Below are 18541 nucleotides of genomic sequence, written 5' to 3' on the forward strand. Positions count from 1 at the left end.
GCATATGAAGGAATATTTGAACTGAAAATACCCTTTAAATGTAGACAAAGCATGTTTTAAAGGCACAATGTACATTTACCCCAATTTTCTATTGCATCTCAAAAAGTACCTTCCCATTTCTTGAATCTAGAAATTATTTTGATTTGATAGTATTTTAAACTTTTATTCTGAAGTGTAGTGGTTTGACAGTTCTGACTCTTAAATAAAAGAGTCATGTAGTTGAATCCACATTAGCCTGGCATCATTTGGCAAGGCATTAATCCACACTTCACCCAGGTGTTAAATGGGTACCTGGTAGGATGCGAAAGCCTAGCAAATGAACCTTTGAACTCTTTTTGAAATGCTCCCAAAGGAGTGGAGAAAGTGCACACATTGTGTGTGGACATGCCAGAATCCGATAACAGGGTAATAATAATTACAATTCAGAGCGCATAGAAACATTAATTATTCAAAGCGCTAATAATTGTAATCATTATTAAAGGACAAGTCCACCCCAACAAAAAGATGATTTGAGTAAAAAAAAGAAAAATCCAACAAGCATATTACTGAAAATTTCATCAATATCGGATATAAAATAAGAAAGTTATGACATTTTAAGGTTTCGCTTAATTTCGCAATATAGTTATATGCACATCCTGGTCAATATGCAAATAAGGTGACGGATGATGTCATGCACTCACTATTTCTTTCGTATTTTATTATATGAAATATTCTTATTTTCTCCTCATAGTCAAGTGAAACAAAGATTAATTCCTGCCTGAATATGTGGAATTAGCCTTGATTAAATACTATATGGTTCAGTCAAATTTGTAAAAAATGAAATATTGTATAATTTAAACAATAAAAAACAAAAGGAGTATTGTGTGATGGACTTCATCGACTGTCTCATTTGCATGTCACTGAGATGTGCATATAACTATTTTGTGAAAAATAAGCAAAATTTTTGAAATGTCATAACTTTCTTATTTTACATCCGATTTTGATGAAATTTTTAGCGTTTTGCTAGTTTGATTTTTATTTATTTATTCAGGTCATAATTTTTCTGGGGTCGACTTGACCTTTATTAAACAAACGAGCCCTTCTAGTTTGGAACCTCACCTCTCTTCATTCATTTCCTTCTACATAATATTGCAATCATTTTTCTCTCTCACTCGCATTTCTTCTAACCTACCCGGGGAGCGTTGCTGTACTCCGTGATACGAAACACGGCCATCAGCATTGATAAGTCCTCTGGCCCAGATGACGTATGTAGGTCCAGTTGTGGAAATTGCTTTGTCGTATGTTGCATCTAAAAAAGAATGTAACAAGCACAAACTTTTAGCTCATTTCACTGAGGAAAGAGTCCTACCGAAAAATCAAGAAAATAAAAAGTGTGAAAGAAAATTTTCCATGATGTCTTGATAAATTATAATTTATAAAAATGTTTGATAGATACCTTTCGCAAGTGATAAAGGGGGTTCAGTTTTTTTCTTGAACTCAAGTAACAAAAAAAAAAGGAACAATTTAAAGAAGAATTTCAGGTTGAAATCGTAATTCTGATTCCCTTATAAAAGACGGTGATTCTACCTTCTTCTCTTGGCCATGACATTAAATAGTCTAAATACGACAGTAATTCAATTTCCATGAAACACGATCAGCTTAAGAAATCTAGCATAGCTCAACTGTTCATTTTTAAGGAATTATTTCTGAGGCATGATGTTGTGGAAACTTAAACACACTTTTTATCTAATTAATTATAAATTTTGATCTGCATTCAAACATGTTTCTTTCAGATGCATTACAGTGTATGTATTTAGATGCTTCTTTTTGCTTATCCAAATTTTGAATTTTTTATCAAATATATGTACGACTTATTTGTGCTATAACTCATCTTTCATCTATATAGATCTGTTCATCTTATTTGAGTGGAATGAAATTAATATTGAATCTCAAATCTTGGTTAAAGTCCTAATCAACCATGTCTAAATGAAAATCGTAATCGATTCAGCTATCATTTAGGCCTTACCACTAGCAGCGAGGGGTCTCCGATATATGATATGGGTATTTCCATTGACACTTGAAGCATTGACAAGTGTGACATCATCACTGGCCTGTCTGGCCGGGTTTGATGGGAGGACATCGGGGCAGGAGCCGGCGCCATTCTGAGGTGAACACTTAGAAAAAGAAACAAAGTATACAATAAAGACAGTTGTATGGTTTGATTGACATCAAATATTTTCATGAATAAAAATGGCAAAACAAATATTTTTGACACATTGAAAGGGAGATTGACTTTAATCACTTCTGTTAAGAATGCATAGAAATGTATTTTGAAATTAAGCGGGTTCTTCATCAACGATCAAGTTTTGTTTTATCATTACGTAATAGTGCACCGGTACAAACGCTATGAACATTCTCCATTATCATAATTTTGAGTACCGACAATGATTAGTTTGTGTTTGATTTTGAACAAAATCTTTCTGTGAAAAAAATGTAATTTTTAAACAAAGCATAAAATTATGAAAACAAGTAGTTTGTACAAAGCAAAGTGCATATATTAATCTTTAAGTGGTGTTAACATCTTTTTCAAGTACATGTGTTGCATGTGAATTACTAATATCGAGACTTTCATCAAAATACAAAGATCTTTCAAGACTCTTACTTGGGCCTTAGAATCCAGGTAATAATCAACAGCCATTGGAACTCCATTGTTGACAAAGGTAACTGTGACATCGCCGCCGACCATCTCCGTTCTCGTCGACAACCCACTGACGCCGAATGCGCTGTACATTCCGTCATTGTCATCCGTACTGGGGGTACTGTGACGAATGACGATGTCGTCCCCGTCGATATACCAGCAGACTTCAAACTCAGAATCCAACGTTTCGCAATTGCAGAACTGAAATCGACCACAATACAAAATCAGTATTGCAGGTATATTATTATTAATTTCAAGTAAATTCCCTAGTCCAAAATTATGTAGATTTCAGTGTTATAAAGTCATGAAATTATTACTATTGGAAGAACATGCTGTAGAGACTCACAAAAATACTCTTAATCTTTCCTTTAAAAACTCTTCAAACAGCAAATCTATAAAATTACATATGCGTCAGAGGCCACGATACAGTTTTGAAAATGGCGGGGGGTGAGTGACCAAGCAAATATCACAATCAGAAATCATTCTATGTGCAAAAAAATTGAACCTTAAATGACACATCCCAATCAGAGGCTGCGGAAACGGGGGGCTGGGGGGGCTTCAGCCCCCCACTTTTTTCCAAAACCGTGTACAAAAACGTAAAAATTACCATATGATTGTGATCTTTTGCATGGCCAGCCCCCCCCCCACTTTGAAAACCGTTCCGCAGCCCCTGCCAATCACCCCAACCCCCAGGAATACAAGAAAAATACATCATATAGGGCACATCTGGCATCAACCCAATCTGACAATTAAAAAAAAATTATATCTTAGAGTATGGGATTTACTGTCCCTATTTGTACGACACTTGATTGTCTTACCGAAGGAGCTGCCATACTGGTAGTCGTTATAGTTGCTGTGGTTGTAGTAACTATCGTCGTTGTTGTGGGAGGAATTGGCAGTGGTAAGGGTGGAATGTTGAGTACGTTCTCGTTGGGAATGTCAACATGGCCAAAGTCTTGTTTGAATAAGACACACCAAAGTCCAATATGGCCGATGTCAAATACAGTGATGTTTTCAATGAGATTCACAGTGACAGTTTGACCCGAATATGCCTTGAGTACTTTGATTCTGAGGAAAAAAAACATATTTGCGATTGAGGTATAACTATTTTACATTTACAAAATTCAATCAAATCAACAATACATAGTCAAATATCATAACGTTCGATGTCAATCATAACAATACAAAGAAATCCAACTTTGTGATTGTAACAAAATTGAGACCTTCAAATCTGAAATAAAGACCCATCTTTTCCAGCAACTTTGTGAATAATGTGGAGAACCGGCGCCTTGGAATGTATTTTTTACAGATAAATGGCACTATACAAATGCTGTTCATCATCATCAACATAATGAAATACTAGTACACAGGAACACAGAAATAACAAAAACAAACTTACTCTCCTGTTTCATCGTACGTCCTGTAACTATTATCATAGGTTGGTGTGTCGCCTGGCCCCACCCAAAAGTAGGCGTCTGCAAAATTAAGATAGTCATTTGATAAGTTTAGTGCAAGGCTATGAGGAAACAACCACCTTACACACATCTATAACCATTTAGTTATCTCACTGCCCTGTAGGATAGACATTATCTGTTCTCATAATGGTTATTCACGTGCATTTGAGTGTCCGAAAGTCCACACACACAGCTTCAACACAGGGAACAGTGGTTTTCATGAACGTAATATTGCAGAAATCCGGGTATATCTTTATAACTATTAATAATCTCACACCAGATTGATAATAGTGTGAAAATTTTATCCTATTCCATTAATTTGATGTAAATGTTATTACAATTAATTTATTATTTACGTCTCGCTGTTCATTTGAAAGTGTCCATGTTCACAACTTTTGCTATGGCAAACGGTCTGAAATCACCCATATTTTCGAGACACTGGCACCTTTGTTTTCCCACTGGAATATCCCTGAGGGTCAAAAAGGTCGAGATTGATTGTCATCTCAATGCTAAATAGATTACCTACAGTTTGATGTTTAATACTTTATGACTGGTATAATGGTTACATCTCATTTTTCTCCCAAACTTTGAGATCGAGCAGGCAGAACATGGCATATTTCTGTGTACAACGTCACGTGACTAACGTATGATAGTTTCCGTTCCTAGACCCTTTTCATTTGAAACAATTAATACAGTTTAAACAAACTTAATTTACGCATTTAATGTTGAAAGTAACAATGTTCTTGTACTATAAAGCTTTGCCTACTGATATTTATAATATAGCTACAGTTTGAGAAAGCAAATATCGAGTCCAGAATTGATTTTGATTTGCAATAGGGTCTGCGTAAGTATACTATAATATACTAGCAGGCTAGCATCGTCTGCTGCGTAAACCAAATGAGCGAACATGACCGAAACTAACCATTATGATAATTCTGCTTTAAATAAATTGTGAATTGTAAAATTGGTTTCCATAATTTAAACATACTTATTGGTTAATAAGTCCTCAATTTTTTTTATCCTTCTCAAAAACTTTTGATTGAGATCATTCGTATGCCAGCTTTTATACTTATGTCTTTAAGAGCAATAAGAGTTGTCGGATTGATAATCCTTGTAACATGGGGGGATTGAAGTGATGAGGGTTGTAATAAAATTATGTTTAGGGTTTTGATTTCCATTACTTTTGGTTTTTGTGTATTTTGGAAAATCTCTTTTTTACATTGTCTTAAAAAGAGTAGGAATATGTACAGTATATGAGTGCCACTATATTGAGACACTCTTTTTTTTATCATTATCATCATCATAATTTTTTTCTTAAAAGTTATGTGAAATAGTGTTCAATGTAATATATTTTACATGATAAGAGCTGGTACTGAAGCAAAAAGTTTATTAAAAATGTAAGAAAAGGATGTATTATTATTATTTAAGTGCTTCCGAAAAATAGAAAGAACAAGTGTTGGTGTCAATGTGTCAATATGAATGTCTGCAATATGGTTAGAAATAAATTTAATTTTCTAAATGTATTTCATTTGTTTCTGTCAAGGAATTGAAGTTATTGACAAATAAACAAAAAACATCTTACCCGGCCCAAATCCATCGTAGTGCAATTCTTCAAATTTGATTCTCTTTGGATCAAGGACTATCACGGCTGTAGCTGATGTTCGGTGGGCAAATGTAGGAAGAGCACCGAGGTTATAAGGAGAAGGTGGATCAAAATCTTGTGGGAATACAACATGCCCGAAATTAACCTGTAAAAAGTAAATGATGATCAGGATTGAAGGACTAGCATTACCAAGGATGAGGAAGGATGGCAGGGTGCTGTCCCCCCCCCCCCCCGGCAGAATTTTTAGGACCTTTTTTTTATGAAGCCGGACAGAAAAATTGCTTGCAAAAGTGGTGATCTGGTATTCGTTTCATGAAAGGACTTGCCAAATATTTTATCCAACAATGTCTGTTTTATCTGACAGTTACTGCAGTAGCAGTGCTTCTCAGTTGTCAGATCTGATAACAAGTCGAGCAACAAATGTTCATGCTATGCTGTCATGATGAACATTTTTTTTTACATTTTGCTAGTCACAAAAGTTTTATTCTGAAATAAAAGATGAAAAAGTCTCTCCATGCAGGCAAGGTTCCCAAGGTATGTCACCACATTGTTTGAGGTTTCTTAATTCACAATGTAAATCCATGACACAGTTTCTTTATTTCATATAATCTACATCATATGAGCTCTATGACATTCTGATAACAAAAAATTATGTGGTTATGAACCAGAACAGTAATTTTTTTGGGGGGGGATATGGTAGGAGGGAAATTGAAATTTGGGTGGAATAGGATTGAGGGAAGAGAGAGGGGAGGTAAATGTCTTAAAGTGGAAAAGACAGAAAAATTAGATAGGGGAAAAGGAATGCAGTGGAGAAGAGGTTGCAAAAGTAAGTTAATGACCGAGATGCCAGTCAAATTCATGATTTATACATAATCTGGACTTAATACAGTATCCGTCTCAAATAAGTGGATTTTTGAACTTTTTATCTTAATCAATAATTAGAATGGGGAAAACGTAACATGAAAACAGCTCATTGAGAATTATGTTGAATTACCCCAACTCGTCGACACCAGACCGAGATATAGTTCAGAGTTGAGACAGTCCTCGATGGCGGAAGAGTGACAGTGATATTGGCGTTGGAGTAAGAGCCCAGTTTTTCTTCTCTGAAACAAAACAAGAACAAGAAAGATAGAGCAGTGCTCCAGATTTATTTACTAAGACCATATAAATGAAGTGAATATTAGAAAGAGAAAAATTGGACAAACAAATTAATACATATTTGTAATTCTGATGTACTTTGAGCATCTTAGCATCATCATTTCCATCTTAAATAGGAACATATCTACCCTTCTCACATGATTTCGTAACATATGTTATATGAGTACAGATAATTCATTAATTTTAATCAATGAAAGCACTATGATGAAAATATTAACTTATTGAAAAACTTATTTATCTTTCTCCCCCTCCCAAAGTGCAACTTACATTCCATTTTCTATATGGATGGGGAAACCAGCACCGGTTGGTAAGTCTCCACTCGCTCCTGAGTCTCCACCCCATAGGAACGCATCTGTTCAAGACCAATGGAATTAAATAGGGAATCAAATTCAACATAGAACAATATCATCATCATCATCATCACCACCACCACCATCATCATCAACACCATCACTATCATCATCATCATCATCATCGTCATTATCATCTTTATCATAATCATCATAATCATCAACACCACCATCATTAATATTGTTTTCATTATCATCAACACCAGCATCATCTTCATCACAAACATCATTTTCATCATCATCACAATCATCATCATCATCCCCCTCCTCATCGACATCAACCACTGCCATCACCACAGCTTCATGCACCTCTAGCTCTACCACCTCCATCAAGATCACATCATCCCCTCCACCACCAACATCATTCGTCATCATCATCATCATCCACCACTATGCCATCATCATATCCTTCTCATCCTAAGATTTTAACCATATTTACCTGGAGCTAACCCATCGTAAGAGAATCCAATGATTCTTATTGTCTGATCATCCTCTGCGTAAATCGTCCCTGCAACACCATGTGCGGTGCCAGCTAATGACCCAACAAGTTTTCCATGGTAGGTACTGTCATCGCTTTGAACTGCAGATTGCGATTAAAGAAAGGAGATCCATTTCATGAAAACAAAATTCAGACCAAAATATGTTGATCCTCTAAATGATGCATTTCAATCAATTCAATTTTGTTATGTCAGTGTTTTTATTTTTTCTAATCTATATTCATCATCATTGTTATCAAACTTCCGAAGACCCTCCTTTTTACAATAAGTCCGTTCCAAAGCCCCCGGTTTTTTGTCTCGCCCATGGCACATGCCAACCACTTTTGTGGTTGAGTGCCCCCCCCCCCCCCCGGGCTGTGGTCACAAACATTCATCATTCATGCACATGCACCATGGGTGCATATTTCTGTCTCCAGAATGGCATCATTCTTTTGAGGAACGCTGCCATTAAGACACCAACAGGAGGGGCGGCATCAGTGTATCTTGATACTGGGGAAGAATTAAAACTTATAATGGTGGTGTCAATATTTTTAAGTTGAAAAAAAAAGTCAAAAAATAGGCGATACATGGCCCAGATGTCTTTTTCTTACATTCTTTCTCTTTTTCCGTCTTCACTTCTTTCAGTACTTAAAAAACCATAGGGACAGTTCCCCCCTGCCCCCTTGCACCATTCCTGATCTACAGACGTGATACCTGGATTTGAAGTTGTTATGGCATCAGGAACAATTGTTGTTGTGCTGCCAGTAGTGGGGATACCAGGAACCATGGATGTTGTGATGCTGGTCATCGTGGTTGTCTCTTGTGACGTTGTGTTCCTCTCATCATCGACTAAATGGATCTTCCAGCCTAGGAAGCGATGGGTGTAGCACTGTTAATTCAAGGAGTACAGGTAGAATAAGTTAGGTCTATCAGGGTGCTAGCTGCAAGAAACTTATGCTCGATTGCAAACCAAGCATACGTCCAAGCGTAACAGGGTGTTTCAAGAAAGTTGACTTACAATGAAATGCAAATCAACTACATACTGTTTAATCAAGTGACCTGCACTACATGTATGCTTGATTTGGAATTCAATGTAAGCTTCTTGCAATGCCCCATATGTCGTGGAAAATGGCATCCGTTTGTTGAGCTTGTTACTTTTTACTTCTAGACCTTTCAGGACGGTATTCTAAATCATACCATAGACTGTGTGTATCAGTCATTCAAATTACTTTTTAGCTCTCATTGAGAACAACCGAGTGCAAGTGTTCATTCATGGCATTACTTTGAAATGTTGACTTAAGAGTGACAGCCCCTATGATTTTTTTTTAAGTAGTAAGGGTCAACCCTATGATTTTTCAAGTAGTAAAAAAGAGGAGGAATTAAAACAGGGAAGAGAGAAGCGCATTAGGAGGTAGTATTTAATCATACTGTGGTTACAAATATCAAAGATTGCTGTTATCCCATGTATGCAATTATTCTACTCTACTCCTTTTTCAAATTTCAACATATAACATTCATTTTTATTACTTTCACATGTCATTTTGTTTTGATCATTGAAATTGTATATATTTTGTATTTTACCTTGTAAAGAATTTCGCAATTCAGCCTTCGGCTGCGATTAAGTTTTCCTAATAAAACCATTTCAATTTCAACAATTTCAAAAAAAAATAAACATCATGTAATTCTATACTATCCCTGTATGTTAATTGGGCAAATATATGTCATCTTAACCCCTATCAAAATACCCTGGTGCAGCCCCTGCTTTATTAGGTAATCACACCCCTCATTTTTTGGGGGGAGGCGGATTTTCTCTTCTCTATCTTCTCTATATATATATATACAGCATGTCTGCCGTACTTTTGCAAAAGGAAGCAAGTTACAAAATTATCATTTGTTGTAGATGCGCAATGTGTGTTCGTCATTTACAAAGGCTTCAATGCAATTTAACAAAATATTTTCTTTACTAACTTTCCATAGAACGATAATTTCTTCCCCAAATTTAACCTGAACGTGCAACATACAAAAAGTGTTTCAGTTGGGCAGATGTGGGATATCAATTTTGAGAAGTTCGGCTCTTGGGAGATAAAAAAAATATAGTTACTGTACTCAAAAAATCAAATTGTCTTACATGGTAATAGAGGATATCAGGGGCATCCATTGGTACTGTCCATACCAGTTCACCAGGGTCGCCGGGCTGGCAATCTACAGTCAAGGTACTCTTGAACTCTTCAAATGAATCATATGAATCGGGGTGCGAGGTATTGCCGGTTGTCTCCCATTGGCAAAGGGGACCCTCTTTATATTGAAAAAGTAAATAATGATATTGTGTTCTTAGAAATGTCTAATACCATATAAAGCGTTAATATGAGTTTGTGTGTAAAGACGATCAAATCAATTACTTCTTAAAAGTTTGAGATCATGCACAGATTAACACAAATATGCCAAAGTTCTGTCACAGATTTGCAAAAGTCTGTAATTGTAAATGATGAATTGAATTTCAATATTGCCAAGTGGACCTTCTTCAAAAAATAATAATATAGATAATAATAAACATAGTAATAATAATAATAAGTTATTCGAAATGCTAAATACCATATTAAAAAATTATCTCTATTTTAGGAAGTGGAAAGACAAAAACTACTTGTTTATAGGGTAGGACATTTAATACACAGATTAATACAGATATGCCAAATTCCTAAAATTTGAATGAAGAATATATTTTTAATACTAAATATACAAAAATAGTTATTTCTTGAAAATGCATAGTACCATAAAGAAAGTATCCGTGCGTGTGCATAAAAGTAAAATTCTACATCAATAATCACCAATACTTCTTGAAAGGATAGGTTTTTTAACAAAAAGTTGTATCTACCAAAGTCTGCAATTGTAAATAATAAATACAATATCAATATTCTGATAAATGATAATTATAGTAAAGTAGCTACAATGGTGATGATAAAAAGTCTCCAGTGTGATAATAGGAAAAAGGAAAATATTGCCTAATGAGGAATAAAAATCAACTGAAGAATATTCAAAAGAGAAAGATAGCACTACATCAAACATTGTCTATGATGTAATTTAATGTTATGATCAACATGGTATATCCTTTTCTCCTTTTTTAGAATGATAAAGTGTACTTGGTTGGAATGAATTACAGGCATATTATAAGTTCCAACTTTTAAATAATATTATGAGAATATAGCTAGAAATGGCCTGATGAAATTCATGGGAAAATTTAAATACATGTACCTTCTGGTCCAGCAAAGATTAGGATTTCCTGAAAGCGAAATGAAAGATAAGGTATTATGATTGACAATGATTTTCGTAAACATGACATCATAGAAAAAACAATTCCTTTGCAAGCACCTAAAAAGGTGGGATGTTTCAGAACCCCATCCCATTCCATTGCTATCTACCTAATAATAGAAAACAATTATAGGGTGCTCATTTCGGGCGTTTCTAAGCATGCCGATTTCTGTTTATAATTAAAACTTGGGGACAAAATGAAATGGGCCTAATAAAACAAAAATGAATTATGAAATAATAATATAATTATCTGGTTATTCATAATGCATTTAAGACATACATTGTACATATCTAAGCGCTAACAGCTTTATTATTACCCCAGTCATCGGATTCAATCAGTCATTCCTGCACACAATGTATGCACATTCTCTACTCCCTGGGGAGCATTCCAGTCAGTCGGCATTGAGGCCATTTAATGCCTTGCCAAAGGACACTGACTAGGCAGCGGTGTGATTCGAATTAAACAAGACCCTCTGATTACAAGTCGAGAGTCTGAACAACTACACCACGGCTCTTCTACCAACAATTATACCAACTAATAATTACTAATTGTGATAGCTGGCAAAATACTGCAATTAATATATCTCTTGTCTTACAAACCCCCTCTCCATCTCTCAATTTTACTATATACCACAATCGTACCCTCATTCCCCTTTATATGTGTTTTAGAATTATATTGTGATACACCACTTTATCGCAAGGCAATTAACCCCTTGGGAACAACCTCACACCATCATGGGGGGAGGAGTGTTTCACTTATTAAAGAGTTACCGGTATTATAAGTATGATTTAAAATGCTGACATGCACATTTATTTATATCTATTTATTCTCGGTGGACTGATCAGCATAAAAACATACAATATACACATATAATGAACATAGTAACAGGACATTATGAGATACAGAAAAAAAAAGGAGATCAAACAAAAAAACCAAAACACATAATAATCGACACACAATCTCATTGATTGATTCCCATTAGTGCATGCTCCCTGAGCATTATTTGACCAATACAGTGATATGTTTTATACCACCACCCAGTTTCTATTTACCTCCTGTTCCGTCTGCGATAACTGGGCGTAGCCTCCACTAGGGGCATCGGTGATGTAGAATGGATGATAGTTGGCGCTCAATGTGGGATTATCCCCTCCGCTCACCAAGAATGTGTAGGTTTTACCACGAGTCAGCATGAGTTCTGGTATCAGCCGCCCATTGATAAACCAAGCAATACCCCAACCAACAGATCCTATAAAATATTTAATTGATTATGTTGATCGGGTCAGTGGTTATGCAAAATATTAAAAACTTCTTAATTTGACAACACATGTTAAAAGATAAGGAGATAATTGATATCAAATTCATTCAAAATTTATAATGCACAAAATGTTAAGATCCCTGCACCCTAAATAATCCAATAAACAGGAATGAACAGTGAATTAGTACCCTATAGGCCAAAATGACTAGGAATAATGTTCGATGCGATGTAAAAAGAATTAGATCTGATCCAGAAATATAACTGGGTGTGGCTTAGTATATAAGACCCATTTATGGGTTTATTCAGGGTGTAGTTTGTCATTTGTATCTCAAAAGAGATAGAAATCTTTGAATGACATTAAAGAATACAAATACATGTAAGGAAGATGAAGTATGTGTAATATACTAAAGAAATATGTCAACTCGCTTCATCATATGAATCTATGGTGCAATATGAGTGTGTTTTGTAAATATTGCTATAAAATGAAGTTGAGAGGAAGAATCTGGCACACTTGAGTGTGTAAACCATAATCTACCACAAATGAAATCTGACTCTTACCAGTGATGTAATTGTACCCCTTCTGACCCCCTGTTAATCCCATCTCAACCGTGAAGGTAGCATCTTGGGTCTCCTTGATACCCTCAATGGTCCAGCCCTCCATCTCGCCTGTGGGTGTGGTCTGGGTGTGGTTACGGGGTGTGGGCATGGTCCCTGGGGCACATGTTGTGCTGACTCGATTAAAATCAATCTGGAGATTCGATGTGGCTTTTAAGACAAAGGGTTGGAAAACATATTTTATTTTGTAGGAGTTAGACCTAAATTTCAAATGGGCATAAGGTCAAAAAATAAATACATGCATCTTTGATGTTAATTCTTGAAGTCATGAATTTATCCATCAAAGATATAAAATAAACTTTAATTGTTGTATATGTATAGTTTTTATATGATCTCATACTGATATTCTAGTTTCTTTTGAATTGAAAAGCCACTAAAACATCATCCAAAAACTTAACAAAGAGCACATCCTCTAAACCACTGAGCACTTTTTCAGCATCTGAACAAAACGTATATAATTAAGATTAGAAAATGCCAACTACCTTTATATCCTTGATATCACCAAGCATATGAAGGAATACTTGAATTGAAAATACCTTACCTTTAAATGTAGACAAAGTATGTTTTAAAGGCATAATGTACATTTTAACCCAATTTTCTATTGCATCTCAAAAAGAACCTTTCCATTTCTTGAATCTAGAAATTATTTTGATCTGATTGTAATTGAAACTTATATTCTGATAGTGGACATGTAGTGGTTTGACGGTTCTGATTCTTAAATCGGAGAGTCATGTAGTTGAATCCACATTAGCCTGGCATCATTTGGCAAGGCATTAATCCACACTTCACCACTCTCCACCCAGGTGTTAAATGGGTACCCGATAGGATGTGAAAGCCTAGCAATTAAGCCTTTGAACTCTTCTTGAAATGCTCCCAAAGGAGTGGAGACAGTGCATACATTGTGTGTGGACCTGCCAGAGTCCGATAACAGGGTATCAATAATAACTAATTAATAATGTAAAGCGCATAGAAACATTAATTATTCAAAGCGCTAATAAATGAAACTATTACTAAATAAATAAGCCATCTTTGGAACCTCTCTTCATTCATTTCCTTCTACATAATATTGCAATCATTTTTCTCTCTCACTCGCATCACTTCTAACCTACCCGGGGAGCGTTGCTGTACTCCATGATATGAAACACGGCCATCAGCATTGATAAGTCCTCGGGCCCAGATGACATAGGTAGGTCCAGTTGTGGAAATTGCTTTGTCGTACATCGCATCTAAAAAAAGAATGCAACAAACACAAACTTTTAGCTCATTTCATTGAGGAAAAAGTCCTACTGAGAAAATCAAGAAAAGAAAAACGTGTGAAAGAAAGTTTCCATGATGCCTTGATAAATGAAAATTTATAAAAATGTTTGATAGATATCTTTCGCAAGTGAAAAAGGGGGTTCCGTTTTTTTCTTGAACTCAAGTAACAACAAAAAGGAACAATTTAAAAGAAAATAACTTCATGTTGAAATCGTAATTCTGATCCCCTAATAAAAGACAGTTATTCTACCATTTTCTCATATGGCCATGACATTGAATAGTCTAAATACGACAGTAATTCAATTTGCATGAAACATGATCAGCTGAAGTATATTTTTATATAAGAAATCTAGCATAGCTAATAGCTAATAGCATTAAGTTGGACAATATATATAATTAACTGTTCATTTTTAAGGAATTATTTCTGAGGCATCATGTTGTGGAAACTTAAAGGACAAGTCCACCCCAACTAAAAGTTGATTTGAATAAAAACAGAAAAATCCAACAAGTATGACACCGAAAATTTCATCAAAATCAGATGTAAAATAAGAAAGTTATGACATTATTAAGTTTCACTTAATTTCAGAAAACAGCTATACGCACATCCCAGTCAGTATGCAAATAAGGGAACTGATGACATCACTCACTATTTCTTTTGTATTTTATCTTATGAAATATTCTAATTTTCTCCCCACTGTCCTGTGAAACGAAGTTTTATTTCTCCCTGAACATATGGAATTACCACTGATTAAACATATATGGTTCAGGAAAGTTTATCCTTATTGTCAAATCTGTAAAAATTGAAATAGTGTATAATTCAAACAATAAAAAACAAAAGAAATAGTGAGTGAAGGACATCGACTGTCTCATTTGGATGTCACTGAATTGTGCATATAACTATGTTGTGAAAAATAAGCGAAACTTTAAAATGTCATAACTTTCTTGTTTTACATCCGATTTTGATGAAATTTTCAGCATTATGCTTGTCTGATTTTTCTCTATTGATTCAAATTTACATTTTTCTGAGGTGGACTTGTCCTTTAAACACACTATTCATCAGATTATTCTTAAATTTTGATCTCCATTCAAATATGTCCATGTTTCTTTCAGATGCATTACAGTGTATGTATTTACTAGATGCTTCTTTTTGCTTATCCAAATTTTGAATTTTTTATTAAATCTATGTACAGGTTAGTTCTGATATAACACATCTTTCATGTATATAGATGTATTTGTCTTATTAGAGTGGAAATGGAATGAGATGAATATTGAATCTTAAATCTTGGTTATTGTCATAATCAACCATGCTTTAAAGGTCAAGTCCACCCCGAAAAAATGTTGATTTGAAGAAATAGAGAAAAATCAAACTAGCATAACGCTGAAAATATCATCAGAATCGGATGTAAAATTAGTGACATGCAAATGAGTCAGTCGATGATATCCATCACTCTTTATTTCTTTTGTTTTGTATTGTTTGAATTATACAATATTTCATTTTTTACAGATTTGACAATAAGAACCAACTTGACTGAACCATATAGCATTAAAGAATGCTAATTCAACATGTTCAGAGAGGAATTAATCATTGTTTCACTTGACAATGAGGAGAAAATTAGAATATTTCATATTTCATTTAATAATATACAAAGGAAATAGTGAGTGGATGACGTCATCTGTCTCCTCATTTGCATACCGACCAGGATGTGCATATAACTGTTTTGAGAATTTAAGTGAAACTTTAAAATGTCATAACTTTCTTATTTTACATCCGATTTTGATGAAATTTTCAGAGTTATGCTTGTTGGATTCTTCTCTTTTTATTCAAATCAACTTTTTGTTGGGGTGGACTTGTCCTTTAATTGGAAATTGTAATCGTGTAAACTATTATCTAGGCCTTACCACTAGCAGCGAGGGGTCTCCGATATATGATATGGGTATTTCCATTGACACTGGAAGTATTGACAAGTGTGACATCATCACCGGCCTGTCTGGCCGGGTTTGATGGGAGGACATCGGGGCAGGAGCCAGCGCCATTCTGAGGTGAACACTTTGAAAAAGAAACAATGTATACAATAAAGACAGTTGTATGGTTTGATTGACATCATATATTTTCATAAATAAAAATGGCAAAATAAATATTCTTGACACATTGTAAGGGAGATTGACTTTTATCACTTCTGTTAAGAATGCATAGAAATGTATTTTGAAATTAAGCGGGTTCTTCATCAACGATCAAGTTTTGTTTTATCATTACCTAATAGTGCACAAGTACAAACGCTATGATTATTCTCCATTATCATAATTTTGAGTACCGACAATGAATTAGTTTGTGTTTGATTTTGAACAAAATCTTTCTGTGAAAAAAATGTAATTTTTAAACAAAGCATAAAATTATGAAAACAAGTAGTTTGTACAAAGCAAAGTGCATATATTAATCTTTAAGTGGTGTTAACATCTTTTTCAAGTATGTGTTGCATGTGAATTACTAATATTGAGACTTTCATCAAAATACAAAGATCTTTCAAGACTCTTACTTGGGCCCTAGAATCCAAGTAATAATCAACAGCCATTGGAACTCCATTGTTGACAAAGGTAACTGTGACATCGCCGCTGACCATCTCCGTTCTCGTTGACATCCCACTGATGCCGAATGCGCTGTACATTCCGTCATTATCATCCGTACTGGGGGTACTGTGACGAATGACGATGTCGTCCCCGTCGATATACCAGCAGACTTCAAACTCAGAACCCAATGTTTCGCAATTGCAGAACTGAAATCGACCAAAATACAAAATCAGTATTGCAGGTATATTATTATTAATTTCAAGTAAATTCCCTGGTCCAAATTTATGTAGATTTCAGTGTTATAAAATCATGAAATTATTACTATTGGAAGAACATGCTGTAGAGACTCACAAAAATACTCTTAATCTATTCTTTTAAAACTCTTCAAACAGCAAATCTATACAATTACATATGTGTCAGAGGCTACGATACAGTTTTGAAAATGGCGGGGGGTGGCTGACCAAGCAAATATCACAATCAGAAATCATTCTATGTGCAAAAAAAGTGAACCGTAAATGACACATCCCAATCAGAGGCCGCGGAAGCGGGGGGCTTCAGCCCCCCACTTTTTTCCAAAACCGTGTACAAAAGCGTAAAAAAGACCATATGATTGTGATTTTTTGCATGGCCAGCCCCCCCCCCCCACTTTGAAAACCGTTCTGCGGCCCCTGCCAATCACCCCAACCCCCAGGAATACAAGAAAAATACATCATACAGGGCACATTTGGCATTAATTAACCCAATGCGACAATTTAAAAACAAATTATGTCTTAGATTATGGGATTACTGTCCCTATTTGTACGACACTTGATTGTCTTACCAAAGGAGCTGCCGTACTGGTAGTCGTTATAGTTGCTGTGGTTGTAGTAACTATCGTCGTTGTTGTGGGAGGAATTGGCAGTGGTAAGGGTGGAATGTTGAGTACGTTCTCGTTGGGAATGTCAACATGGCCAAAGTCTTGTTTGAATAAGACGCACCAAAGTCCAATATGGCCGATGTCAAATACAGTGATGTTTTCAATGAGATTCACAGTGACAGTTTGACCCGAATATGCCTTGAGTACTTTGATTCTGAGGAAAAAAAACATATTTGAGATTAAGGTATAACTATTTTACATTTACAAAATTCAATCAAATTAACAATACATAGTCAAATATCATAACGTTCGATGTCAATCATAACAATACATAGAAATCCAATTTTGTGATTGTAACAAAATTGAGACCTTCAAATCTGAAATAAAGACCCATCTTTTCCAGCAACTTTGTGAATAATGTGTGACATATTGGACAGCCTTGGAATGTATTTTTTACAGATAAATGGCACTATACAAATGCTGTTCATCATCATCAACATAATGAAATACTAGTACACAGGAACACAGAAATAACAAAAACAAACTTACTCTCCTGTTTCATCGTACGTCCTGTAACTATTATCATAGGTTGGTGTGTCGCCTGGCCCCACCCAAAAATAGGCATCTGCAAAATTAAGATAGTCATTCGGTAAGTTTAGTGCAAGGCTATGAAGAAACAACCACCTTACACACATCTATAACCATTTAGTTATGTCACTGCCCTGTAGGATAGACATAATGGTTCTCTTCTCATAATGGTTAGTCACGTGCATTTGAGTGTCCGAAAGTCCACACACACAGCTTCAACACAGGGAACAGTGGTTTTCATGAACGTAGACGGTAATATTGCAGAAATTAAATTTTGATAAAACTTTTTGTATGTTATTCCAACCTAAAAATAAAATATAAATTGTAATGAAATAGATGTATGTATCAATGGTTGTAATATTCCATTTGTTCATTCTACT

General features: G+C 35.1%; 1 protein-coding gene across 1 annotated transcript in view; it reads right to left on the reverse strand.

Moving 5' to 3' along the window:
• The window catches only part of LOC129273664 (uncharacterized), a 57620-nt gene that overhangs the window by 19659 nt on the left and 19420 nt on the right, over nucleotides 1-18541 (reverse strand). Inside the window, exons 6-24 of the mRNA XM_064107941.1 lie at nucleotides 18123-18198; nucleotides 17538-17787; nucleotides 16687-16923; nucleotides 16052-16199; nucleotides 14005-14121; nucleotides 12839-13045; nucleotides 12078-12271; nucleotides 10968-10995; nucleotides 9847-10013; nucleotides 8433-8607; nucleotides 7682-7822; nucleotides 7160-7244; nucleotides 6729-6837; nucleotides 5714-5879; nucleotides 4077-4152; nucleotides 3496-3745; nucleotides 2642-2878; nucleotides 2006-2153; nucleotides 1172-1288 (exon numbers count right to left, since the gene is read on the reverse strand). Of these exons, the coding sequence (XP_063964011.1) occupies nucleotides 1172-1288; nucleotides 2006-2153; nucleotides 2642-2878; nucleotides 3496-3745; nucleotides 4077-4152; nucleotides 5714-5879; nucleotides 6729-6837; nucleotides 7160-7244; nucleotides 7682-7822; nucleotides 8433-8607; nucleotides 9847-10013; nucleotides 10968-10995; nucleotides 12078-12271; nucleotides 12839-13045; nucleotides 14005-14121; nucleotides 16052-16199; nucleotides 16687-16923; nucleotides 17538-17787; nucleotides 18123-18198 (2928 nt within the window). The remainder of the gene's footprint in view (nucleotides 1-1171; nucleotides 1289-2005; nucleotides 2154-2641; nucleotides 2879-3495; nucleotides 3746-4076; nucleotides 4153-5713; nucleotides 5880-6728; nucleotides 6838-7159; nucleotides 7245-7681; nucleotides 7823-8432; nucleotides 8608-9846; nucleotides 10014-10967; nucleotides 10996-12077; nucleotides 12272-12838; nucleotides 13046-14004; nucleotides 14122-16051; nucleotides 16200-16686; nucleotides 16924-17537; nucleotides 17788-18122; nucleotides 18199-18541) is intronic.

This window comes from Lytechinus pictus, chromosome 12, assembly GCF_037042905.1.
Source record: "Lytechinus pictus isolate F3 Inbred chromosome 12, Lp3.0, whole genome shotgun sequence".
In the NCBI taxonomy this organism is placed as follows: Eukaryota; Metazoa; Echinodermata; class Echinoidea; order Temnopleuroida; family Toxopneustidae; genus Lytechinus; species Lytechinus pictus.